Source organism: Falco naumanni, chromosome 1 (genome assembly GCF_017639655.2).
Source record: "Falco naumanni isolate bFalNau1 chromosome 1, bFalNau1.pat, whole genome shotgun sequence".
Classification (NCBI taxonomy): Eukaryota; Metazoa; Chordata; class Aves; order Falconiformes; family Falconidae; genus Falco; species Falco naumanni.
Window position 1 is genome coordinate 77,156,970 of NC_054054.1, and position 27,581 is coordinate 77,184,550.

General features: G+C 46.6%; 1 protein-coding gene across 1 annotated transcript in view; it reads left to right on the forward strand.

The window, feature by feature from the left end:
• The window catches only part of FHDC1 (FH2 domain containing 1), a 37,304-nt gene extending 27,182 nt beyond the window's left edge, over positions 1-10,122 (forward strand). The window contains 3 exon segments of the mRNA XM_040600315.1: positions 777-894; positions 2,975-3,139; positions 6,088-10,122. Of these exon segments, the coding sequence (XP_040456249.1) occupies positions 777-894; positions 2,975-3,139; positions 6,088-8,124 (2,320 nt within the window). The 3' untranslated portion in view covers positions 8,125-10,122.
• The last annotated feature ends 17,459 nt before the right edge of the window (positions 10,123-27,581 follow it).

The window sequence follows — 27,581 nt, forward strand, 5'->3', positions numbered from 1 at the left end:
TCGCAGTGACTGAGAGATTTGGGTGGGAGCTCCCATTGTATGGAACATGGGTCTCCCAGGATAAAGCTTAGCTTACATCAGATCAGAGCTCTTTCCTGTCATCTTCAGTTTCTGATTTGCTTCTCCACAGGAGCAGCTCTGCTGCTGGTATGTGGTAGAAGGATGAAATGTTTTAACTGCTGTGTTAATTAAGACCATGCAGGCTACATCGCTGTGACTGCTTAGAAGAACGTAATGTGCAGTTTCATGATGCTAAATCCTACTGCCAAAATGGGTAGTCTTGGCTGACAGTCTCTTGTGACCCACCTTTTTGTGCCAGCTCCTGCACTTGAACTGTCATGTAATCAGCTGGACCAAGCAAATGATCCGTCTGGAAGCAAATTGTTTTTTCCTTTTCCCAGGTTATTTTCAGTGCACAGATACGGCTGGCCATCTAGAAAATGAGTGCTAGCACAGGCGCCAGGGAGAGAAAAAGAACATCTCGTCAGAGGCAGGGTGGCATTACCCTTTCTGGTAGTAAGGCTGGGTAGGACTGGTGGAGTTAATCGTGAAGCTACACCCCATGGGAACCTTTTCAGGTTGCAAATAAGAAGAAATGTGCTTATCTCTCTCCTAACTTTGCGTGTCTACTCTGGAACGATTTCCCAAACAGGCAGGTCTTGTTTGATAGCCAGGTTACACCTTACGTTAAACATCCATTTTTGAAGCATATTGTGGCTAAGCTGTGGGCAGCTCCCTCCCCCTGGATGAACATTCTCTGTATATGCTGTTTTTAGGTTGTCCATTGATAATATAGAAGCAGAGCTCCACTCGCTGTCTTTCAAGGCAAGATCTGTTAAAGAAAGCATTCGGCGAGACCCAAAACTCTTTCACCAAATGGAAAGCTTTCTCCAGGTTTGTAGGATGTCCATGTTAACGTGTTACTGTTGCCTGAATACAGGAGCGTTCCTCAACTGAATGTAATTTGTGTGGACACATTAATAAACAGGAGCATTGTTTTAATATGTCTACCCTGTCAGTGGTACAAAGGTGTTCCGACTGTATGCTGTTTGTCGAGTGAGAGTGTTGGAAGGACTGTGTTTTTACAGGGAGGGATACTGAGCGTACGTTGCCCAAGGCTTGTTAGGCAAGCATGTTTAATGCCTGTGAAATGACTGATGAAGATCAGCAGTTAAAATATAAGACAGTTTGGACTGGTCGCTGGTTTTGTACGGCGCAGCTGTCTAAAATATACTGTCTGCATGTCACGTTATACTGGAGCACATCAGTTCCAGCTGAGGCTGTGCGATGCGTAGAATCCTGATTGCTGGGTGACTGAAGAGATGTTTTTAGAAGCTGGAAGGGACTGCTTTCTCTACTAATTTACTCTTAGCACAGAGCATATTATTCTGAGCCACACCATTACTTCTGGGTGGGTTCTCCTTTTCTTTTTTAGTATTGCACTGACTTTACAGACCTGAATGTATATTTACCTGAATTTGTACACTTAACTTTGGAGCAGAGTTCTTGGTGTTTTCTGAGTACGTGGTGGTGCCTGGAGAAATACATATTACACTTCAATTAAAGGATTTTTTCTTTTTCACGCTACAGATAATTATTAAAAGTAGGAGAGAGCAGGTGTTGATCTGGAACTTAACCCACCCTGATTTTCAACTTGCAAATGTAGTTAATAGTCCCGTAGTTTTTCAGGAGATGAGAAGTTGATGAAGGAGGGGGTGGGGGGATAAGATTGAAATACCTGTCCTCATTCACTCTGAATTGTTGGCTTTTAGCCATTGCACCCAGACTCTTTAATGTTATGTTCTAACATGTTTGGGATTTTTTTTTTTTTAATTTAATAGCTGGTTTTATGTAACACTACAACCTTGTTTAGGCCACATTCCAAAAGAAATGTTGGAAAAAATCATTTTACAAATGCATACCTTACATAAACGCTTCCGGTTTTTGTTTCTAAATTACAGTTGATAACCAAGCTGATTTAAAAGTTAGCTTTGATTATCTCATCCTTGTGAATAAATTACTGAAATATGTGGGAGGAGCTCATTTTCTATGTATGCTTTTATCAATTGTCCAGTTCATCTTCAATTCATCTTTTTATTGGGTGTGGTTTTTTATGTTGGAAGTTTTTTTAAGGCTAACAAGTAAAATTAAAATTAACTTTTTTCCCAGGTTACTTTAAGCCACATGTTGTCTCAGATCTGGGACTGTGTAAGGATGGGAGTGAATGCCTGGTGATGCAGATAGGAGAGGCAGAGGGGCAATTGCTGAAAGTGTTTTAAGCAATTCTGCTGCTCAAGGTCTTACCATAGCCTTTTTCTCTTCCTCTTGAATCTTTTTGCACTAATCTACTCAAACCATGCCTACATAGCTCTATACTTACGATTCAAAGTGCTACTTCATGGTGACGTTTTCTGAATGTCTTAAAATATACATATTTCTAGCAGTTCCTTACCTTTCTGACATGAAAACCTTTTTTTATTGTGGTCTAGGGTCAACTTAGGAAGGAGTTAATCCTGTGACATACATATATGAATTTATCCATGTGGGTTTTGGGGAAAAGTAGGGAGGAGGAATTAATCTGTTTATGCTTAGTCGAAAGTTGCAGGGAGAATAAGGCACATGAAGCCCCTTTCAAGGGGCTCCCAGGTGGTCTGTCAGTGTCCTAGTACAGTCTTTAATTTTACTCATCTAAAAATCAAAGTTCAAGGGCTTTTGACATTTTGCCTGGTTTGGATCCTAGTCACTAGAATTTACGTTTTGATTGATCCATTTTCCATAACCTTCCATACTCACTTTGCTGAAATTACATGTTTCCTTTTGTTAGTAGGAGTTGTCCTTCAAAGTGTTAATTTCCTGGGCTCTGTAACAGCTCCTAGGTTGGAACATGCATTTCATTAGTTCCTAATATATACATGACCTGTTGTCAATTTAATTTTCCTGCCTGGTTCATGCCATATCTGTTTTTTTGCTACAGTTTGCTGTAAGACATCTAAAGGAGCTTGAACACCAGAAGCGAGAATTACAAAAGGAGGGAAATGCTCTCATTGACTTTTTCTGTGAAGATAAAGAAACTATGAAGTTGGATGAATGTTTCCAGATATTTAGGGACTTCTGCGTAAGATTCAACAAAGCTGTTAAGGTAGGAGCACTGAATGAGATTGTCGCACGTTTGACATGGATATTGACTCACATGAATTGTTTTTTTCTGCTTAAGGGACTTATATCTTGTGGGGTTTGATGTATTTGCTCAAATGGCTACAGCAAACTGCCCTCTTCTAGGCATTCCTTGCCAGAAGCCAGGTGGGGAGTGGTCGTTCTGCCCAGCCCTGTGGCAGTCCCGCTGCTTCCCATCTTCTGCAGGCAGGCTGGACCGCTGAGGTGGTGTGTCGGGGTGGTTTGTTGGCCTCTCCTAGGTGGGCTCCTTCCTCCTCTTTCGGCGAGCAGGTGGGTGGCTGGGAAGCTGGGCAGTGAGGCAGGTAGCACAGGCTTTCTGGCTGGCGCTCGCTGTTCACGCCTTGGACTGGTAATGTTGGGTCACTGGAAAGGCCCTGAGATGTGGTGGCCCGTGATACAGACATACCAGCCTGAATCAGCCCTGGCTCAGGCTTCCACTGCCCTCCTTCACGTGGCTAGACACGCTTTGCCAAGTGAGAACTGTGTATTCTTTGTTCTTTCAAATGCTTTTTTGTGGTGAAAACTCAAGAAAATGAAAGAGGCCTACAGCACCAAGGTACCTCATCCCCAGCGTGACCATTCGTTTGCCAAGTACCCTGAATTGGTTGCAGACAATTTGGGAAGTAGGCTGAAAGGAAGGAGCGGTGTCAGCATTGGTTACAGTTTTGGTTTAGCAAAGTCTGGCTGTTGTTACAAAATAGCGTGAATTTGATGGATCCACACCTTTATCTTTCTGCCTTATGCAATCTGCATTTGACAGCGCTTTGTGTAAGAGCTTTAGGCCAGAAAAGAGAGAACACTCTTGATTTGTAGCAGGCTGAGGAGATGTTCAGCTAACATGCCTGTTGCACCAGTCACTTACCTAACCTTTACCAACATTATACAAATATATAAAACCAGATGGTGGTAACTATTCCAGACGTTTTAGTGAGAGGTGATTTCATGCATATTTTTGTTCATATATGTTTGGGACTGGGAATTTAATTCATAGTCACACGTTACAAGTGCAGGTTGGGACAGCTATTACTTGGAAGCCCAATGGGGATCTTCCCTCCTCTCTCTCTAGTAAGTAGTTACACTCTAAAAATGACAAATTAGTCTCTTACTTGCAAATGTTGAGAAGATCAGGTTACTGGCTGTTCTGTGGGGATGAACCTCTGTTCCTATGAAATTAGCAGAACAATTCGGAATAAAGATGCAGTTTTGACAAATGAACGTGATGTGTGGACAGCACAGCTAGCAGTCTGAAAAGATAACTCATACCACAGTGGCCATGTGCACATACTTCAAATGTTTAAATAATTTTTGCAATTTTTTTTAACATGTGTACGTGTGCATTTGAATAAAATATCTTGAAATATATTTTGGGTGAGGTTAAAATGTTCTGTGTCTAATACAGAATATGATAATAATACCTGCAACTATTTTAAACAATTTCTCTTTACAATGGGATATTTAAAGTTGAGCTTTTGCATTTGGCAAGAATTCATTCTGTAATTCCATACCTGTGAAAGAAAACTCCCTGCCACAGAAGTTTTTCCTGAAATGCAAGTGTTTTTTTCTTTTTCCTTTCTTAGCTGTTCAGGTTTCTTAGGTCTAATGCATTTTATCTTTCAGAGCTCAGTGTAGTCTCAAATGCACTTTAAGAGGTGTAGATTAACCCATTCATCAAAAAGAGCTTCAGCATTCAGCTTTTGTTTACTGAAAGCTTTCAGGCAACTTTTTCTAGCTGTGCAGCTCTTCTGTTGTCACAACAATGGGAAGATCAAACTAGACAGTGCTTCAGACAAATATAGGTGTGTTTTTTTAAAAACAATGTGTTACTGCTCCAAACAGATTTAACAATATGCTGGGAAATTATGTAAATTTTTAATCCTCTGTCAAGACTAGCCTCCCCCTTCTTTCTCTTGCCACAGCCGTACTGGCTCTAGAAGACCAGGTTTTCCATTTCAGAAAATAACCTGGAAAGTTCAACCAGAGGTTCAGCTAGATTAAATCGGAAGCCTGCAGGTGACAGTTAAAATGATATTCACAGTAATCCACTGCTAATGATTTTAGTAATGAGGTGTTACTGTGTTGTCTTTCAAACGCAAGCTACCTCTTCCTATGGCTTCCTGAAGAAAAACTCCTCAGCCTAGCTGCCAAAATCTCCAGCTTGCCCTGGGCAACTTCTGTGCAAATAGTTGCCAGTTTTTGAAGCCAAGGGTGAATGCAAGATCCAAAACTGGAATGAGGCATTGATTAATGGTCCTTGAGTGGTGTCAGCTGATGTCTAAGTAATGATCAAGAGGCATTCTCTTAACTTGTCTGTTTTCTTTCATATGCAATTAAGCGTTGTCTTTTCACAAAATTTTCAGTCCCAGGTAAGTAGCACCCTGTAGAAACTGAGGAACAATGGCTGAGGAGCCATTGCAGTTGTTAGAAGGGAGGATGGAAGGAACACATAGGGTGTGCGCTCATCAGAGAAGTGCATCTTAAAATGAGTGTAATGATCAGGTAGACATTTACTCACCTGATAAAAACTGCCAGCTTTAAACTCGGTGGGGACTCGAAGCTCTCCATCTTAACAGCCGGAACTCTTTGGCCGGACTTGACACCTGCTTGGCTTTGATATGTCACATTCTTGGTCTCTGCAGGGACTTGAGCATTTTTTTCTTACGCTGACCAGACTGATGTATTGCCAGCATTAGCTATGCAGGGAGATGCTCTCCATAGGGTTAATGGTTGCAGGTGGGGGTTGCCATGGTGGTTTCTTGTGTGTATGTATTGGGGGGGGGGGGGGGGCACAGAGAGTGGTAGCAGTAGGAGCTAATTTTGATGGGAGGAAATAAAGGGAAAGATAAAGGAGTGTGACTGGTTTTCGTGCATAGGACACTGTCCTCTGAGGCATGTATTTATGCTTTTCCTCATCAGGAAAACAGGGAACGAGAGATCCAGGAACTTCATAGTCTGCAAAGGCGGAAGGAGCTGGAGGAAAAGCGTCGATCCTGGGCAGCTGGAGAGCTTGGGAGCTTTGGGCGGAGCAGCAGTGAAAATGACGTGGAGATGCTGGCCAAAAAGGGACTTGAAGAATTCCTTCCCTTCTTGCAGCAGAGACCTCAAAGCCCTTTGTACAGAAACCCCAATTCTAGACGCTCTCGACTTTCTTTGGGGATAACTGCAGACAGAGAGTTGCAGAGTTTCCTGGAAATCTCCAAAGATGAGGATCCAAACAAGTTTAACAGCCTTCCCCGTGCAAACGCCCGACAAGCAAGACCAAACGTAGCCTGGACTGAATCCAAAGAAACGAGAGATCTCAACTTAAATACCTTGCACATACACCAACAGTCTGAAACCAAAGTAGAAGGTGGTGGCCTCCTGCAGGTGCCTCCAGCTCAAGCCAGTCACTTCAGTGGCTCAGCCAGTCCTGGTGCCCATTACTTGCAGAGAAGCACCGACTACAACATGCACGCTTCCAATGTGTCCTGCGAGGAGTCCACAGATATAAATGCTCTGGCCCTTGCAATTGAGGAGCGTGAACTTGTTAAAGGATTACGTAAGTTTGATATTCAAGGAGCAAAGCCTGCAGAGGATGCACCTTTGATATATTTAGAAGATGCTGGTGGACCAGACTTGGAGACTCTAGATGATATAAGCTTTCATTCCCTTAGCACTGCCGATGATGACCTGCCTCCAGCTTGCAGAAGTTCCAGAGAGGCCAACGACCATAAAGCCAAGGCAGTGGGTTGCAAGAGTGAAGCTTCAGAACCCAGCAGTAGCAGCCCTGTGTCTATGGATACAAGTGTTTCGGGAAGTAGGGAAGACGGGCCGATGTTCTACGTGTCGGATACGACGACTGACTGTTCTTTGACGTTGGACTCTGAAGAGGGAAATGATTTTAAATCAGCAGGCAATGAAGTAAGAAGCGAGGCTGGTAAAGCACACTTTTCTGGGAATGGTGCTCAGTACAGTGCTAGAACGTTCTTCTCAAACCTGAATTCTGCTTCTGCCAAGGATCTGTCTCTTCACACTTCTGCAAACAGTAAGGATGATGCCAATAGCAAGCACACCCTTCCTAAAGAAAAGCCTGTAAAAAATAAAGACCCAGCAGGACCAAAGAGAAACTCTCTAAAAGATAGGTCTCCAAGCTCCACAAAATCCAGCGGCACTCGCTCTAGCCATACAGCTCCTTCCAGACCTGTAAGAACTTTGAATGCCTCTGAGAATGAAAGTATGAGGAAAGTGGTGCCTATTTCTCGGTCAAACAGAGCACCGAGCAGCATGAAAAAGCCAGAAGCCAAGCCAGCGCTTCGTGAAGCCAGCACAGTGGAAAGCCGGCTGTCTCATCGCAGCTCTGTCAGAGGCACAACAGACACGCTGCCAAGAAGTCCTTACAGGCATAGCATGTCGGTAGAAGAGCCAAAGTTACAACGGGGCACTGTCACCTCGAGCAGTGCTCATTTTGAGAGGGACAGAGTCTCTCTCAAGAAGCCAAGCTCTAAACCTGTTAGGAGTAATGTCAAATCAAAGACAGATGAAATGAAGATGTGTCGCTCCAGTGTAAAACCCCAGACCCCTACAGATGACACCAAGGTTGCCACAGTCACTGTTCCCAAAACACCATCCGCTGTCCCAAACTTTGCGAGGAATACAGTGGCTTCTTCTTCAAAGCGTGCAAAGGTAGATCTATCCTGCTCATCCAAACCTCCAACCATCACAAGGTCTATGTCCCAGAGGCTGCCTAAAGCAAAGCCCGTGGCAACCTCTGATGATCTGAGTCCAAAGGAGAACAGTGTGAGTACCTTAAAGAGAGCAAGTAGTGCCAGAGTGGTTGGGAGAAGCATCCTGCAGGGAGAAGCTGTCAGCACAGCTGCACCGAAGGAGCAGGGAACAGCGGAGAAGGCCTCTCTCAAACTGAAAGATGCGAACCGGACCACGTTTGGTAAAATACTGAAGCCATTACTGAAGTAAGGGGGAGGGGTTTTTGACTCTTGGAATGTGAATGCTTCTTCAAGCACTGGATGTCTGTGTCATGAAACTCCTCAAAACAGTAACATTGCCGATAAGCAGCATCATGTGCTAGTTAAAGTACGGCACACCGTTGGAAAAGGGCAAGTTCTGGTCTAAATCCTTTTTTGTGAATTTGAATGTATTTGAAGCTACTGTGATGGAATGTGAGCGTAACAGCAAATCTTGTGTATTTGTCATACAGAAGGTCACCAAAAGCCAAAAAGTTAAACTACAAGATGGAACACATGACAGAAAACATGGATAAAGGCCAGGTTTTGTGTACATAAGATTCTTCCCGAGACAGTAAGATTCTTCCTAAGACAGACTTTGTGCTGGTTGGTTCCTTATTTGATGTCTAAGTGAATCCTGTGGAACAGTACTGAAAATGAACTTAGGTGATTGTGCTTTCCGTTGCTTTCGATTCCTTGGATTCAGGAGCTCTTTTTGCCTGTTCTGAAGTCCATTGCTGGCAATTGGACAGACTGGGAATGGCTGGCCAAGAAACAGCAAAACGAGAGGTTTGCCGTTTGTGGCTGTCTTTAACCTCACTGAAGAATTTCTAGCATGTTTTATGAATGTATATGTGTGTCTGGAGAAGGCTTTCTGCTGGGCAGGAGGCTTGTTCTCCAAGAATGTGGCAGCATTGTCTTGCATGCATAAGTAGATACGGCTGGTGCTGCATCGAGTAGCACGGCTGGAGGCTGTGCCTGTTGGAATGGCCATCTGTAACCATTGGGATGATGACTACTGACTTGTTTCAGTCACAAGCAAACTTACCAGCTTTTGGCCATACAGAAGTGCCATATATTTATGATACATATCAAGGATGTTTGCAGTTCAACTCTTGAAGGCTGCGATGTAGTGCCGAGCACTTTCATACCATTCCATGTTTCCACTGGTTTATCTACTACCAAATTACTTGAATGTTGCAATGGCTCTGATTGAGCCATTAGTTTCCCTGCCACCGCCGCCTCCTCTCCCTCTCCTTGTCAACACGAATATTTAGCATGAAACACACAGCTTACGCATGACAATGTTTTTTAGACTTCCTTGGTTGCTTCAAACGTGGTTTTTAATGTTTAAAGACTCTAAAGGATGAGTTAAACTAGTATTTGATAAGCTTTTTACAAAAGAAAAACACCTCTTTTCCTGCAGATACAAATTTTAACTCCTGTCAGACTAAGGTACAGAGAACGAGGGAAAAACTTGTTCAGCATGCTGTACATCTTCCCAAGGGCAGTGTCTGTAGGTGGGGAAACTGATCACTGTTCTCCTAAGCATCTCGTTTAAAAAGTTGCCTTCTTATTCACTTATGAATGAAGCCTCATTTAAGAATAAAATAAAAAAATAAAAGGAAAATCTCTTTGGATAAGTGGCATTGACTTACTAGCGGTAGATCTGTTTGTCTGCTCTATCCCTCAGTGCTGGGAGAGCGTAATTCAATGAGAATGAGCCCCATTTAATTGCTCACATGCTTCTCATGGGCTAGTATCAGGGACACTTTGTGTTTTGAATTTGGCAAGAGGCCTTTAGCTCTTGCCCTGTACCAGCAAATCTTGGTGCAGACAACATACCCAAACACTGTAAAGTATTGCACAGGGCCTCTTGTTTGAGTCTGTCCCACAGGGAGAATTTATATAGCCCACTTTTCGGCAAGGGTAAGTTTTTGATTGAAACCCTATAAGCTTTTTGGATACAGCCTCCCTTGTGGGTTAGATACAGAATCATCCCCCTTGTTTGTATCTGTGTGTATGTATGCACATCTGCAAGAGCAGATGATTGACTTTTTTCCTTTAACAAAAAAAAAAAACAACAAAACCCAAAAAAATTTTATTGGTAGCAAGCTTGAAAAATAATTTAAATGTGTTTGGAAAATGTAAATAAATTTCTATAAATCTGTGTAAAAGAAAACTGAATGTATTTAATGGAACATTTATACATTTCGGAGTAACTCAGTAGCTTAATAAAGTTCCCGTTTACTGGGTATGGAGTTTGTACTTTCTCCTTCCTGTTACACTCTTGGCTTTGGTCCTGGAGATCTCAAGCAACTGGAGTCTGGGTGTTGGTGATGGTGGGAAGGTCCCAAAAGGAAAGTCGTTAAAGCAGAAATCCTGGCGTTTAAAATGCTAGGTTTGTTTTTATACTGAAACATACATTTTAACTTCGGTTTCTGAGGTGGGACTTTCTGCCCAGGTTTGGGTATGACATGGAAGGCATTAGGTGATAGACGCAGTGCTTTGTCTACACGTTGTATGTTGTGGCCAAGACAAACGTTCATGGCACTAACAAGTCTGGATCTGTCGCTATCTTCATGCCTTTTAGCTTAGCACACTTTATTGAGAAATCCTGGTTTACAGCTCCCACAGCTTTGGAAATAAAGAATAGCCTGTTTTGCAGGAGCAGGTGGTGACTTTTACACTGCAATTCCGAATTTTTCAATTTCGCCCCATTCTGCCATTATTTTTCCTTCTTCACTGCGTACAAAAGAACATCTATTCAGCAGAAAAAAGTGAAAGCCAGCCAGCCTCCTTGTCCTCGGGGAGCACTTCCCCCCCTCTGCTATGGAAATGATTTTTGGACTGGAATTGCTGCTATTTGCAACCTTGTTTTAGCCCCCGACTTTTCTTGTTTGGTGAGTGTGTCTGTGCGGAGCGGCAAACACCTGCTGCCTGCTGGTGCCGAGTGGAACCAACGTGGGAAAGCCCTTCACCAGCAAAAGGTGTGTCTCCAAAGTTTATAGCTTTTTTTTAAAAAAACTTCATTCTTATTTCAAAAGGGTTTATAATTACCAATTCGTTATTTAAACTACCAGCTGTCAGAGACAGCGATGCCCTGTAGGTTTAGTTTGCCGCGTCATGCAGTTTTCCCAAACGTGACCAGGCCGCGGGGCTGACCCAGCTGCAGTCACTTCTGAAGGAGAAACCGAGACCTTCTCTCCAGCTTCATTCTTCTGATGGTCACCAAGGGTGTCTCCTGCCTGTGGTGGCAGTGAAGTGGGGGGAGCCCAGGGGGGCTGTGAGGGGATCTGGAACCGCGGAGCTGGTCGAGATGGAGAGATAAGGGAAAGAGCTGTGGGAGTAAGAGGTGCTGATTCATACTTGGAGGAATTTAATACTCACATCTCATGTGGGAACCGCATACAAATGAGGGGCTCGGTGCATCCCTCATTACAACAGCTCATTAAATTATCAAGAAAGACAGAAAGAGTTCCCATCACACCTCCCACAGCGTACAAGCCCGGACTATGTCATTCAAAATAACCCATCGGTATCTTTCTCATCTTGGGCTACGTCTGCGTGGACAGATGCAGACAGCCACGCGTTGGCTCCGACCGAGCCACTGCAGGCGTGCGGTGGGTTAGCTGGGCACTGACCCCGGGTTCACACAGCCTGGCTGTAATGGCCGAGCTGGGCTGGGCTCGCCACCTCTGGCTCGCCATGTGCTGACCAGGCCATGCCGCGTCCCCAGCGCTGCCACGGAGCCCCGGCTGGCTGCCCCCACAAAGACCTGCCCTCCAAAAGCCGTCGCCGCTGCTGCGACACGTGAGAAGGCGATGCCTGCCAGAGGGGCCTGGCCTAACGCGGCTCCTTTCAGATTTGGCCGCTCAGTGTTTTCCATTAACTTGATACATGGTGTTTACATCCTACCGCTGCCAGAGCCAGAGATAACTGCCTTGGGAACAGCTCCCTACAGGTATTGTTAACAGCTGCTGGAAACAAAGGAGTTTGTTTTAGTCACATCACTATCTAAATAGCCAGAAGTACTTTTTTTTTTTTTTTTATTACTTCTAAGCCAATATTAAAAAATCTGTCATGTTCTTCCTGGCTGAAAGATGCATTCTGGAAATCCTGCATGCCGTTAAAGCTGGTGAGCAAATATCCTTGCAACCATAAAAGACACTGAGTTGAAGGACGTGTGAAGGTTCTTAGTGCAAGAAAACGTGTTTCTTTTCCCAACGTGTGATCGTGACCACCAGCAATCAACTGCTTGCACTTAGAGCTAATTGCTTCCAGCCAGCAGTTGTTCCTTGCCATATAATTGGATTCTGTGTCTTTTCAGGGTGAAGGCTGAGCTTGCAGGATAGGCGCTGCCTCAGCTAGCAACTTGCTCTGGTTACAAAAAAAAAAAAAAGAAAAGGAAAAAAAAAACCAAAAAGGAAAATCTTATTAAACTCCAGCTGCTGCTGCCCTGCCTTTTAGCACTGAACCACTGGGGAGCACGGAGGGAACAGGCAACACAGGCACATGGACTTCGGGGGTGGCGTTGAGGGTGAGGTTTGCAGTGGTCAAGCAAATGCTCGGCATGGGCAGCCTTGTCTGCACGGGGGGGGAGGGAGAGTTACACGCGTGTCTGAGACCGTTCATCCCATCTGAAGCAGAGGCTCTGGACAGACTCCCTTTGAACGGGGAGATGTGTCTTCTGCTTTTGATCTGAACAATAGCTCCTTTTTTATCCTCCTCCATCCTTGTTTATTGGGAAGAGGAGAAAAAAAAGGCAAAAAGCCTTTGATGCCTCTTTTGGGGTCAAGTGGAGGAAAGATATGAACTCTACCTACTTTTTTTTTTTTCTTTTTTTTTTAAACAATAGGACTTTGACTGATAATTTAGAGCTGGTAGCTTCTAATAACTGCTGCTGCACAGGGGCACCAGATATTTTTAGTGGCTGCAGTGATCCAGCAACCCAAGAGGCATAAAAGCAAGAACGCTGTTCAGCTCCAGAACACATCCAAGTGACTGTGTCCTCTTTACTCTGAAATACAAATCCTAGCAACTCAATACAGGCAATGTTCGTTCAGGCACCTGAAAGGAGCTGGATAGAAAATGTTTGATTTCACTTCTAAGTAATCATTTACAATGAATTTTATTTCCCATTACTCTTCCATTTCATTGTCACTAAAAGGAACAAAGCTACCTTCAACAGAGAGCAGCAGAGCAGGGCAGGGGGGTGCAAACCCGCCACCCACAGCTGCATCGTTTCCCTGATGTGTTCTCCTTTCCTGTAGGGTTAGGGAAAGGAATGAATTGACTGACTATGTGCGATTTTGATAGTTTCTTCAAAAAGAGTAAGATTTGACATGTTTCTGGTGAGTTTCTTCAAAAAGAGTAAGATTTGGCATCTCTCTGGTGGGCTAGCACACGTTCTGGGAAGGAAGTGAGTATATTTCTAAGATGGATATGTGCGCAGAAGGTGTTACGAATTACTGAAGCCCAGTAACTGGTGTGCAGCCTATGGAAATGAGGGAAATGCGCATAACCGAAAATGTGATGACGACAAATGGGTAGGAACAATTGCAGACAAATTTTCAAAAGCCATATGGGTCCTTGTGTCTCTATCATTATCGCCCTCACATTTCCCCGAGTGTCTGGTGTTTCTGGCAGGTCCAGGTGTAAACCACAGTCTCCAGCAGCAGTTGGGACTCCCCTGTGCTTCATTCCACTGAACCCCCGCAGAAAGCATCAGGCTGAGGACTGCTGGAGCTGCCTGAGTTCTGGAGCTGAAAATAGGACGTGTCGCTAGCTTCGTGCTTGGGTTTCTGGTGTTTCTCATGCAGCATTCTAAACTGAATCAAACATATTCCCTGTGCAAATCTTTAATCTCCTTTTTTAGGATGAAAAATGGGTGTAAATGTGGTTTTGATTTTCCCCCACCCTTTTACAGCTGTATTTGCCCTTTACATCTCATGACCACTTCCTCCCACTCCTGTTTCCCCTGTTACAATTTTCCATCCTCCTCTGTTAAAGTTTCTAATCTCCACTAATAACTCATCCCTACTTTTTATCTTCTTTTCATATGGCAGTCTTTCTGTACTCTTCTGTTCGCTTCATCGTGCTTTCTCTGTTTCTGGACTCCAGTGACTGTTCCGCTCTGTCGTTTGCTTTCTTCTTTCTGCCAATGCAAGCCTTTCCCCAAACGTCTCGTCTGCAAAATCTGCAAGCTGAGACTTTTTGCTGCCAGCTTCCAGTAAGATGTGGGAGTAGAGCAACAAAATGGACTCGGTTTTTAAGGTTTACGTGTCTGTATTTTGCAGCTTTGCCTTGTCACTGTGAACGAGTAGCTGGAGGAGGCTATTACCAAGCAGAAGTGCATCTGTGCATCTTTTCTATACGCACGTCGCTCACCCCCTACGCTGAGCAGCCTACGCGGGGGCAGGAGGGGAAGCTGAGAAGCTGAGTGCATGAGGTGATTGTGCAGAGAGAGGTGGGTGAGAAAAGTCTGTTCAAATAAAGGTGTGAGTAATTTAGCTTTGCGGTGTCTAAAAAGCCCTAATGAAAGAGTGTTGACGACAGCTTAAAAAGCCGTTTGGCGAAGCAGTTCCTAACCCTGCCCATAATCGTGGTACCACAAGCGAATGGATTTGTGCAGTCAGTTCAGGGCCATTTCCCTGCGCATCAGAGCAAAATAATTGTATTATTGTTTCTTAAATTAGCATGTAGCTTTTCATGGTGTGGGTTAAGGCTCCAGCAGAATTTGGTTTTCTCTCATAGGGTAAAGACTTGAGACTTTTTTACAATAAAGGATGGCACTCGGAAGCCCGAAGGTGGCTCTTGGAGGATAGGTACTCCATTCTCCTTCTGCAGGAAGTGACTAATCGCTGCATAAAGTGGAGAGCGCTTGGAATGCATGCAGAGTGTATTTATATAGGCTATGCAGCGTTTATTGCTGCAATACTTGGTATTCATACACGTTCTTTCTGAAAAAAACCTGAATCCTGTCTAAGACAGCCATTCCTCCTAGGGGTTTATAGCCTAAGCCATTGAACAGCTGAGGTGAGAAGGCACCTCTGGAGGTCACCCAGCCCAGCCTCCTGCTCCAAGAAAGGCCAACTTCCCACATAGCTCACCTTGCTGAGGGCCATGGGGTGTTGTTCTTAGCACACAGTGGTTCTAAGAGCAAGGCATGTGATTTTGCTACTGAAATAAGGGTTCTGAAGATGGAAAGACACTAAGGAAAATGCTGGTCTTCTGTAGGCTATAGCTCGAAAAACGTTTGCCACCAAGCCCAAGGAATACATTGCAATTTTTAATGCTAGTCTGCCATAGGCAGCTGACGGTGTCGTGGAGTCAGTAAAGCAAGCAAAGGCAGGATTTGGGAAAGAAATTTGAAGGAACCCTCAAAAGCAGGAGGGAGCCTACTGGGTGCGAGAAAGAAAGAAGCTTGTGGCTTAAGAGAAACCAGAGGAAAAAAACCCACTGAAAGTTGCAGAGGCTTGTCATAAAGGGTGGGCACTGGCAGTTTGGTTGAAGAGAGAGGAGCAGAGGTGAGAGGTGTTCCATAGCCAGGCTGGGAATCGGTCCGGCACTGTTACCCTGGGTGCTGGTGAAGGTGGGCAGCTGCTGGCAGCGCCATCATCAATCCATGGGGAACCAAGGAATGACCCTTGTGAGCTCAACACTTCCTGGTGGAAGTTTGCTTACCATCTTCTTAAAGGAATTAAGGACCAAATAGAATAGTAAGTTACAGTAAGTCTTTCCAGTAACTAGCTTGTGTCCTGCAGGACGGGATGCCTGTTTATGCACGTACAGGTAAATAGCAAGTCCCCTGAAAATGTGTTACTTCTGATGCATCTCTTTTCTTGCAACATGGCCTTACTAATGAAGTCAGCACCCCCACGCTTACAGGAGAGCTGCTGTGGTCATCCCAAGTAATAAAAATGCGCATATTGAGTGTAAAGCAGCAGCTAACTAGTAAGCCTAGCAAATATTTTTTCATTGCAGCAAAATACTGCCTAGGTTGCTCTGAAGGATTCAATGCAATCTGTTGCCAGAGACTTGTAACTCAACTGGATGGAGCGTGGGCTGGATCACATGGCAGTTCCTGCTGGTGCTTTTAGTGGCCTCTGCAATGCGTGAGACCTATTCATACCCCAGCAGGGATGGTCCCAGATCAGAGCTCGTGCTCTGAAGGATCTTGTACTGAGTAAGGAGATGCCTATAGGGAAAACATGAATGCTCAAGCCAAACCCCAACCCCTGCCCTCCCTGTATGTACCTTGCAGTAGAAGTGTAACTAGTTCTCACTGACCACTTGGACCCACCAAACAAAATAACTGGCCAAAACCAGACCCCTGCAAGACAATTTATAGATGAGTTTCCAGCTGAAGATACAGCACAGAGGCAGGATGAGTGACTGGGGGTGGCATGTTAGCAAGGGGAGCTTTTTTAAACTATTGTGAGAAATATCCCTCAAATCACAGGCTGCTCTTCATCTGCACAGCCAGCAGAGGAATGAGGCCACCGGGCACAGCCCCGTGTCCACGGGGTCCCAGTGGCCGTGGTGTCCCCAGCCCACACAAAGGCGGTATCTGAAATAATGTGAAATGTGGCATAAGCAACCCGTGGGAGAAGGGCATGTGGAAATACAGCAGGAGATACTTTGTAATTGTAGAAGCAACCAACAGTATTATAAAAGAGTATAAAGCAGAGATCTGCAAGAATGTGTAGCTTGAAAATTCAGCATGAATTGGCAAAGTGAGTCTGTGACTAATGACAGAGGTCCATTGTATGATCAAGTCTAACCTCTTGTTTAATGAAAATACTTCTCTGACTGTCTCATTTAAGCTACAGTAAATATCTCTGAATAAAATGTCCAGCCTTAATATAAAACATTTTAAATGACAGAGAAGTCACCCCAGCCTTTGGTAAATAGTTTGAGCAGATAATCAAGCTCTCTGTTTGAAACTGTCATAGTTCTTCTAGCACAAATTAGTTGGGGTGGAGTGTCTAATTGCTCGTAACTGGATCTGTTACAATGCTGTGTGCCAAACTAGCGAGCTCTTATTATCGGATTTCTGCTTCTCAGATTAAGCTATTGCAGGACAGGAGCTGTGATGTCCCTCAGTGAGGACCCGCAGTGGCTCTGGGGCCAGCCCACGCCCTGGGGGCAGTGTGGGGTGCAGAAATACGTGGGAGAGGGTGTCCCAACGTGCTTCCACTGCCGGGCTGGGACATGAGACCTCATTCTCAGCAGGGCACAGTGGCTTTTGGCATCGGGGGCAGTCTTCCTGCTCATGGGTACTGGCTCTTGGCCTCTGGCTGGTTCCCTGTGACTACGCGTGCCGGAGGCTGCCCTGGGAGAGCGGCTCTGGCCGTGGGGCTGCCCCTGCTCAGCAGAGACCCACAGGGGCCGTTTAGAAACCCGTACAGCAGAGTTCGGTTTGATACAGAGCAGAAGCTCTGGAAGGTTGGACCTGTGTTTGCTGTGGTGGTTTCCCAAACCCACCCTTGGAAATCCAAGTTTAGCTCTGTCACGTTAAAAATGTGACTAACAAAAAGGACTCATTTCAGAACTACATGTTGTTTAAATGTTTATTTTCAACTAAGCATCCACTACCTGATTTTACAATTACAGAGCCCTAATGCTGCTGGAAATCACCAGGGCTGGTTTTGCTCAGACCTGTTGTACTCGCTATTCCTTCCTCCCTGACGGGGCCAATGTGGACACTGACAAACGCTATGGACTCACCTCTTGGTGCAGCTGCAGCTCTTCGGCCTTGTCCTGCTCTCCCTTAAGCTAGGAATATTTATTTGTTAGTAAACCTCTCTTCCTCTCCACTTGGGATTGTCTTGAGCATTCTGTAATTAAGGAGACGGTGGTAACATGTAATGATTCCTTTACTGACATCCTTGAAAAAGGGATCTCTGACTCTGTCCCCTCTTCTCCTGGGTTTCATTCCCTCCTTCCCTTCGCTAAGGCTGACAAGGTGCCTGGAGCTATTCTGCAGATTAAATGGTGGTTGTGCCACCTGCGTCTCAGTTGACCTTTTTTTGACTGTGTTGACCATTTTCTCTATTTTAAGGCTGCCTTTTAGAAAGAGGGGACTCTTTTTTTTTTTTTTTCCCCCCCTTTCCTTTTTTCCCCAATATTTTTCCTTTTTTGAGCCAGCGTGCTCTGTGCTGCTCCCCAGTCACTCCTGTTCGCTGCACCATGGAAGCGAAACGTCTCTCGGTCGAGCACGACACTCTGCTGCAGCGCCTGGAGGAGACTGTAAAACAGATGGTCTCATCCTGGGTCACTTTTCTTTATTGATGTTATTGCAGAGCCCCGTGCTATGGCAACCGAAGCAGTTGTACTCTCTGGGGCTGGGGTAGGGTGGAGGGAGGAAGGACTCTGGAGCTGCCGTTTGGGCCCAGCCCTGCTCCAGCAGCCACGGCTCGGCTGGCGCCCGGCCAGCTCGCTGCGGCGCGGGTGTTTATCCAGCGCGGTTGTGAGTCATGGGTACCATGCTCCACCAAAGCCACCTCTGGCAGCTTCCCCATGAATCACTGCAGCCTGAGAAGACTTGCAGCAATTCCTGGGCCACCAGAAGGATGATCTCATTGCCTCCTGAAGGAAATAAGGATAAAGTCACGTGGAGCTGTGCCCTCAGAACCGGGGGAAATGGCATCCCAGCAAAGAGCTTGCAGGTGACCTGAATGTGCATGTGATTCAGTGTTGTGGGACCAAACAAGGCAAAGATCCTCCTTGCAGGGAAGGAAGGAAGAGACTTCAAGATACATACAAATAATTCGAGGTGGCACTCATAACAAAGCCTGTAAGGCAAGGAGGAATGATACGGCACAGGGCCCACAAAGGACTTGCTTTTAAGTATTCCTCTTTGCCTGTTTTCATTTACTCGCAGGATTCTCTAGTTGGTATTGCCTATCATGGGTGATCGTGATGTGGAGTCTGATGAAGTAATCTTTGCATACCATGTCCTGCCCGTGGAGCTGAGTTACCTCGATACTGGTTCAAACCCAGTTGAAGGATTTACTCACGTTTAACTCCAGCTGAAATCAAGTGCTTTTGCCTCTTCTAAAAACTTAATTCATGGCATTTTTCTGTTTCCATTGGCTTTGCCATTATTGCAAAGAGGTTGCTGATTGTGTTATTTCAGAGAGGTTGCAGTGGTTTTTTTTCAGATTTCAAATACAAAAAATAACCCTGTGCTTTTTCTCCTAAGACAAATCTTGGAATGGTATGAAAAGTGGTAGTTATTTATTTAAAACATTTGGTCTTGTAAAATCAAGACCAGTGCAGAAAATTGATAGTTCTTTTTTTTATCATCTTGAAACCGTACAAGGATGAGAATTTTACAGAATTTAAAAATCTACTCATGTCTTGTCAAGAAAGGCTAGTGGAGTGGCTTTAATGAAGCTGGAATTTGTGTCTGTGACAGTAAAGCAGCTCAAAGCTGCCCCTTATCTCTGCTGTGGGCAGCTGGAGCATAGACCTCAGGAGAAAGAGAAGGAAACTTCATCCCAGAGATCCTGGGGATTTCAAGGTGCCACATCGACTGGCTCTGAAGTGTGCATGGGGCTGTGGGAAGCCAGCGGGCTGCAGTGAGGAGCAGTCAGCGGGGAGCGGCTCCCACACGTGCTCACTCCCTGAGCTGTAAGTGTGATGGTGATCATCCCTCTTTCCGGGCAAGGCATCCCAGGTGCTAATTAGACAGTGCTGCCAATCCCCAAAGTCATATTTTGACAGCTGCTTTCCATTCCTTGTCTCTGTTAGGTGTATATTGGTGGCTAACCACATTTAACAGCGCGGGTTAGATAACGAAATCATTGGGCTAAGAGCTGATAGGACTGAAAAAAATGATCCCAAATGGAACTTCCTCGCTATAGATCGTCAGACCATACCACCAAAGCCCAGCCCTGCTCACGTCCATTAATTTTTCCTTCCCCAGGCCCGACACTGGTGTGTGTCATGGAAGAGCCTCATGAAAATCACAGCTGAAGATGAACATGATGGTTCTCAGTGGCACGTTGGTCCAAAGGTATCAGGTCCCACATTTGAAGTACTTATGAAAATTGGCCTGGTATGTTTTCCTCCTTCCATTCAGCTTCCCAGTCTGGTTATAACATTTGTCCATCTTAGGGCAGTCCGATTGCTTCCCTAGTAAAAGGGATGGGCTGCTAAACTGGAGCAAAGGATCCCCCTGCACCTGCGGGATGCGCTGCATGACCCGGAAAGCTCTCTAATGATTTTGCAGGCGAGATGGAAACTATCAGATAAAAGGCTCTTTGCCTTTTCCAGAACAGCTGCTTTGCTAGTGCAGGCATGCATCTCAGCGTGGCCCAAGTCACAGCTGAAGCTCCAAGGACACTATTTGCACGGCCTCTGTGGATGCCAGCTCTGTTCTGGCTTGCAGGGTTTTAAGGAGGTGAGCTGCAATTGCAATGACATCAGGCAGCTGATGCCGAATTCGGGCTCGGTGAACTCTGAACGTGCCCGCTCCTTGGGGGTGAATCTGGAGCCTGTTGAAAGGACTTCCCTGAGCCACTGCACTCGCTTTTTTGAGTCATAACCGCAGCGTGCGCAGCGCTGCCCAAATGCAGCAAATGACACGAAGGCTGCTCTGAGAGAGGTGTCTCAACAGCTTTCAGTGCGATGTGTTGGGTAATCTTGGAAATACCAACATTTTCCTACTGAGCAGGTTTTAAGAGTGTGTATGCACGGGAAGGGGCACAGGGCAGTGGCTGCTCTCCATGTCTCACTTCTGCAGGAGCTGGAAGTGCAGCACCTGCAGCTGGTTCCCTAAGGTGGCCCTTGATCTCGCAAAGCTTTAGAGGTGAGGAGGTGGACAAAGGAGCTAAAATCTTTGAATCATGGCTATAAATGGAAGAAGGTTTTTGAGCTGTTCTCCAGTGAAGCAGCTGAAAGCAAAAGTGTTTGGAAATGTTCTGAGTGCAGAAAAACCAAGTTAGTTATTGTCCCGCAGCTCTTTCAGGCCTGCTTTATGCACAAATATGGCCAAAAATCGTTTTTGAAGAGCTACGTAGTGATGGGGAAGGACAAAGAAGCAAGAGCTGTTGGTCGGTTGCCCTGCCTGCTGGAGGGCAAAAGGAGCCCAGGGAGCCTCGTGCCAGGGAGGGGATGCTCTGAGGAGGGGTCGCTCCCGGGGGAACCCTGGGTGGCTGGAGGTGAAGCACAGCTCCTGTATCCCTGATACTCACCATCATGCAGCCAAAGGAGCTGCTCTTAGTCCTTCACTGGATGCCTTGAACATCACCTGCAGCCTCTGCGCTGCCTGTGGTGCCACTGTTGTTGGTGTGTGGCAGTGACCAGCTGAGGCTGTGGTCTGCCGGGTGCAGGGGCTGGTGTGGCTCCTGCCTCTGCTTTATGCAGGGGGCATTGCATGGTGAGGGGCTCAGACCCCCCCAGGAAATTTGGTCCCAGTCCCCCCAGTTCAGTGCTCGGCCCTACAAGCTGGGCAGGGGCACCTTTTTTTCATGAATGGGAAAACTCAGTGTCCCCCAGTAGTTTTTCTTCTCCTCCATCTTCTCTCAGTTTATTTGTCACAATAGGATTGTTAATGTTCATCGTGGTCCGACCCAGGGGTGCCTTGTATCTGCTAGGGACAACCAACAGCCACAGCCAAGGGTTCTTGTTTCAGAACCAATATCTGGGACTGTGAGAATCGCACATCCTAAAATTACCTGTGTGACTACCACAGGGCTCCTTGCTGTCGGTGTCATTTCTTCATCGCTGCCATTTCAGCATAGCCCAGCATCTGAACTGAGGGCTTCCTTTCGGTACGTGCCTGAGTTTAACTAAAATGTACCATGAGGCATCCAAAATGTGAATTAGAGGTCTACACAAAACGCTTTACAAGGCACTCTGGATGAAGGGAATGTACTGTATAGATATGGTATCTAACAGAAAATATTCTAAAGACCCTCCTTTGTTCAGAGTGTTTTACATCATCTGCTGTACACAGAGCTGTGCTGCTTCTCTGGCAACTTCTGATGTGCTGAGCTTTTGAGGAGTAGGATGCTGATGCTTTCTAGTGAGGATCCTGGCTCTACTGCCACATGTTGAAAATGAAGATTTTGCTTTTTTTTATTTTATTTTTAAAGAAAGAAAGGAGGAGGAACCTGAGGGGAAAAGCATGGGGTGTGAGACGAGTGAGACAAGCAGAGCCAAAGACATTGGTGGGTAGTGACCAAGAGGTATGAAATGTCAGCAGGTAGGAGCAGGTGCCCAGCATGATTCCTTGCAGAAGAAGCTGCTCCAGGAGCGGTCAGGTTGAGGCATGCACCATGTAAGTGGTGAGCTGTTTGTCATTACTCAGGGGAGCAAGACAAATGAGAAATCAATTGAACATCAAACCATTGTTGCTGATTGCCTATGTTGAAAATAAATGATTCATCGAGTGCTTTAATTGCTTCATATGCGTGGCAAGGAGTTCCAGTCCTGATTTACGGACCTCTCCACCAGTCAGTCAGGAAAGTCTTGCTCCTACTCACTTTATTTGTGCAACAAACATCCTTTTCTCTTGGCATGGATTAAGCCAACCCTTACAAACTTTTTTTTTGTTCTGATTGTTTATTTTGCCTTTAAGTGACTGGTAATTTCACTCACATGGTGCTTTTTTTTTTTTAGTTTTTATTTTGTAGCAGAGGAGCCCGGCAGGGATGGGGATGGCTGTGTGCAAGGCGCTGGGCTCCGTGCCAAGCAGGGCAAGTAGATGACCCCATCCCCAGAGATCTGCAGTCCACAGCGTAACATGGATTTACAGTGTCCACTGGCTGAATTAGTGGGAAAGGGGACCTTTGGTGACTTAAAAGCCTTTTGTAACTCCCCATGCGATATACTGTGGGGTGCTTTGTGCCTTGAAATCCGTATGCCCTCTGTAGATAGAAGCGGTTGCTCGCAGGGGTTGAAGGAGATGGTGCCTCCTCCCCACCGCTGTGTCTCTGTTTACCCACCACCCGGAGAAGGAGATGTTGGAGATCTGCCTCTGCTTTTCCGTAGCAGTTTGATAGGGTCGTCAAAACAGAAGGGAAACAAGCGGGTGTTTGCTGTAGGTGAGGGGAGGGGATGGGGAGGGAGGTGGAACCCGGCTTGCACAACTGCTGGGCGGTAGCAGCAGGGAGAGGTGTGAGGAGAGCTGCAGGAACAGGGAGGTCCCCTCGGCTGGCTGGAGAGGGCAGGTCTCTGGTGGTGCTGGCCAAAAAAAAAAAGAAGGAGGGAAAAAGAAATTTGACAGTTGTCTCAGTTTATCAGGTGGCTAAGGCAGAGGCAGCCTCTCGCTAGCCCTGTGTGCCCCAGCCTTGCGAAGGGGGAAGCGACCTGCCAGTTGTCCCTTCGCCACCCGAGCCATGGTGGCGGCTGTCGCCCTTGGGTTCTGTGGCTCTGCCCAGGTCTCTCTGCGTGCCCTGAGGCCAGGCTGCAGGGAAGCAGTGCCGGTTGTCTGGGGGGAGCCTTCTCCTGTCAAAAAGATCATTGTGCCACCAAGCTTGATCTGCCACAACCACAAGGGAGATGGTGACCAACAAACCAGGGCTGGAAAAGCAAGAGGGAAAAAAACTCGAACCCAAACAAAACCCAACAACAAAACAACGGCAATCTCTTGCAATCATTTGCCATCAAGTGGAGTCATAACTCAGTTGCCCAGGGGCTGATTAAGGATGGAGCCTGACGAGCCTTTCACTTGATACAGCCCACAGGTGCTGTTATAGGATGAACTGGATTGCAGAATTTGTCTGGCTAAGAAATAATACTTTTCACCAGGTTGTTTTTCAGCTGGATCATTTTTTTCACCCACCTCCTTGCAGCAGCGCTGGGGCTGGCAGGGTGGGAGCTGCAGCGCAGGAGATGGGAGCACCAGGGTGGGCAGGAGCTGCTTTTTTTTTTTTTTTTCTATAACTTCACGCCATGGCTGCTGGGGCTTTGGCTGGCAGTACCTACATCAGCCTGGCGTAAAGGGTCTCCAGCCTCTGTACACACAGGATTTCTTTGTGATTTGACTAACTGACTTGGCTCGGGCTACTTGGCAGTGAAACAGCTAACAGTGTCGCCATGTACATGTGTCTTTTTTTGGGTGATATATTTTTGCATTGTACTGGAAAGAGTTCATGTCCTGTGTCAATCTGCTCAAGGGAGCCCTCATAAATGAGAAGATTAAACCTAGAAACACCTCCTGGTCTGCGCCCAAGCTGTCTCTGGTGCTTTTGAGCCTCCCACCGCATGACAGTATAGCACAAGTGGGTTACCTGCCTTTCTGTTTCCCTAATGAAATCCTGAGTTCTGCAATATTTTGAAAGCCTGTAAGGGAAGGGTCCGAGTTCTTTGCCCCCCATCCAGAGAAGCTGTGCAGATGGGCACTGGTGGGACAGCCTCTGTGCTGCACCTCAGCGCACGCTGGCTCTAGTTGTTGTTGGGTCTAGTTGTTCCTCTCTTTGGTGTGCAGTTTTCCTCGCTCAGCAATGTTTCAGTTGAATACAGCATGGATTGAATATGGCAAGGGAGAACAGGGTTAAGGATTGACAACTTCGACTTCAAAACAAGGTTTTTCAGTAGGAAGGTAGCTTGGGAGGTCAGAAAGAGCATTCTATGGTGAAAAGAAAGGAGACGAAAGAGATGCTGAGGGTGATGCTGGGCATATAGATGATGTGATCATATAGCCATGGGCAAGGACCAGAACCTGAAAAGGTGCTGGTATGCTTGTGCTGCTTCTTTTCTCATTACTGGTTAAAAGACAGCAATGTAAATCTGGGGAGGATTCAGCGTTCCCCATCTGAAGGACACACGTTAGCAGGGAAGTGCCTCTGTAAGCATTGCTTCAGTGCTGGTTCTGCAAAGAGGTTGCAGGAACTCATTATTCATGATTTTATCTTGCTACCTGAAATACATAAATAGCCTAAAGGTTCCTCTGATGGACTTCTTCCAGCTCTTTGATGTGCCAAAGATAATTTCTGTACATACTCCCTCAACCTGTCCCCACTCCCTACCTCAGGTTTAATGTTTCTACTTGTTATGTTTACCTGTCTGTACTAGACTGTAAGCTCTCCAAGGCAGGGACCTTGCCATCTTTCATGTTGAAGTACCTTGAAGGAGTTGTAACATCAACAGCTATAAAATGTGATATAAATTATCAAAGCAGCATCAACTAACACAGCTCAACTCTTTGGCCTCTTTTGCACCAGGCAAGCTTTGCATGGGGCTGCTGGCTGCTCGTGACACTGGCTTGGCAGGATCTGCGCCAGCAGTGCCGGTAGCCTGGTCCCAACAGGCAGCCGCTGTCGTGAGAGCACGCAGTGCCCTGCGAGTCCTGTCGCTGTTATGATGAGCGGGGTGATACAGCCTGTGCCCGCCTGTAGCTGGGCTCTTTATGAAGTGCCTTTTTGGAAAGTGTCCACTCAGAAGAAATCACATTGCCGGTGCCAGGACCCCATGCCCCCGTTGGTTTAAAAACTCAGAACTATACCCCAGAACTTTTATTAACTCAAGAGCCTCATGGTGCTCTGGATTTAAGTTCCCTTGCGTGAGACCATAAGAGTGGAAGCAAACGGATGCATCTCTGCCTACGGGAACTAAAGCAAGAAATAGGCAGAGCCAGGCAATGCGTGCTCCCCTGCCCCCGTCCCGCATGGTCCAGAGCATCCCCAGGGCTGGAGCCGCCATCCCACAGTGTGTCTGGGAGCTTGCTGCCCGGACCCACGGTCCAAACTGCACTTGCAGCCAGGTCTCTCTCAGCTTCCCTTCTTTGGAGCTGGTTCCTTTGTGCAGCCTGGGATGTGTCAGGGAGAGACCTTGTTTTTATAACCTCCTGTTATGGCTGGAGGTGATGCCTCTGCAGTGACAGCTGGGGAGCAGACTTTGATCTGGTGCCTCAATGCCTCCTCTGGGAATTCAGGCCTCTGAGTCTTATTTGCCCTGGGCAACAGTCGAGAGGATTTCCCCTAAGTAAAAAGCCATCAAACCTTATCAGCTGTCTTGCTATTCCTGTGTCACCGCCCCTTGAAGACAACATCTCCCACAAAAAGGTCAGGCAGCAAAATTTCTGGGTAAGAGCCCAGTGGGCAGCCCAAAGCAGCGCAGAACTCGGGGAACATGTCCCGAGACCGGCACAGCCCCATGGCACCCCCAGCAGCTCAGGGACCAGCAGCCATCAGGCCAAGAAGCCAAGTCCTAGCTAACTCCCTGCCAACCACGCAGCCTCTCTGTCCGCCCTTGAGTTTGTGGTACGTGTGGGCAGGGTGCCATCACCAGGGTCTCACCGGCATCGGGTGGCTTTCTCACACCTAGAAAAAACCTGCACGGAGCCCACTGAGCCCTGGCCAGTGGGTGAGGGGGCAAACTGGGCTGAGGCTGCAGGCAGGCATTCGGTCCTGCATGTGGTCCCCAGCACCCACCAGTAATCTGAGGCCAGACTGTGCTGCTGCTGCTGCTGTGGGGTGAGCCGGGCTTGCTTTGGCGTTTTGCAGCTCTCATCACTGCAGCATCCCAGAAATCAGAGGAATGGGGGCTGGTGGAGGAGCAGGGTCAGGATTAGGGATGGGAAACTGGGACATCCTAGTTCTGCTTCTGGCTTTACTAGACACCCTTACTTTCCGTGCTTGTGGGAGGGCTGATGAAGCCCTCATGCTTTTCATGCCAGTTTGGTTTCTGAAGGGTGGACCATGATCTTTGGAGGTAAACTGCTGGGCTATAGTGCCGTTGCACGTACACGTTGCTTCTTCCAAGAAGCTTATTTCCAAAGGCAGGGGAGTGGTGTTAAAGGCCCAGTGAACTGGTTCATGCAGGGAGTTTACAGGCCCTCTGCCCAGCCAGACCGCCCTGCTCGAAGCAGGCTTTGCTTTAGACCTCAGAAGCGCCTGCAGTTTTGGTTACTTCTTTTGCACATCTGCTCTTGCAGACTGCTCAAGGCTCTTCCATATTTCTTTCAAACAGAGCTATTATTTCACTGACCCAGGCCTGCTATTCACTGATGAATTGGAAGCTGTTCATTGCAGCTTGAAATACCATTTTCCTACTCTTAATGCTTCCCATTCATTTTCTGTGGCGATCGGATTCATAACAGCAGATATGCAGCGTTCATTGATACTTGATGCAGCAGCAATACCCTCAGCAAAGGCTTTTTTGTACGTACGGCTCCAAACCTTTCAACCACCCTATCATGGAAAGCCATAATGTCCCTTTTCTGCAATGCCCTGAGCCACCTGCAGCCCCTGAAAGAGCACTTTGTTTCTTCAATTAAAGAAACAACACAGGCAGTGTCTGCGCTGGTGGCAAGGGAGGGCTCTGGGTAATCTCCTTTTGCCCTGCCCCCATCCTTCAACCCCCACCCCACCCCCTCTTGAGGCTGAATTTCGGCCCCACTGCTGTTTAAAACTAAACGGAAGGATATTTGCAGGGTGGGTTATTTTAGCTGCTAAATGAGCCTCCTGATGTTATACTACCAGGTGGGGCTAGCTCTCCTGGGGTGGCAATCCTGCTAGGAACGATTCCTGGGTGCTGAGGTTTGACACGAAACAGCCACAGTTTACTTCTTGCTATCTTTGGAAAACCATAAACCTCTAAGTGACCAGTGGGGAGTGGGGGTGTTTTCCCTTTTTACTTTTCTATTTTCCCAGAAAAGCACTTGCGTAGGGAGAAGATGCTGCACTACCTTTTGCTCACAGAAAAGGAGTCTGACAGCTTAGCACTGCTCAG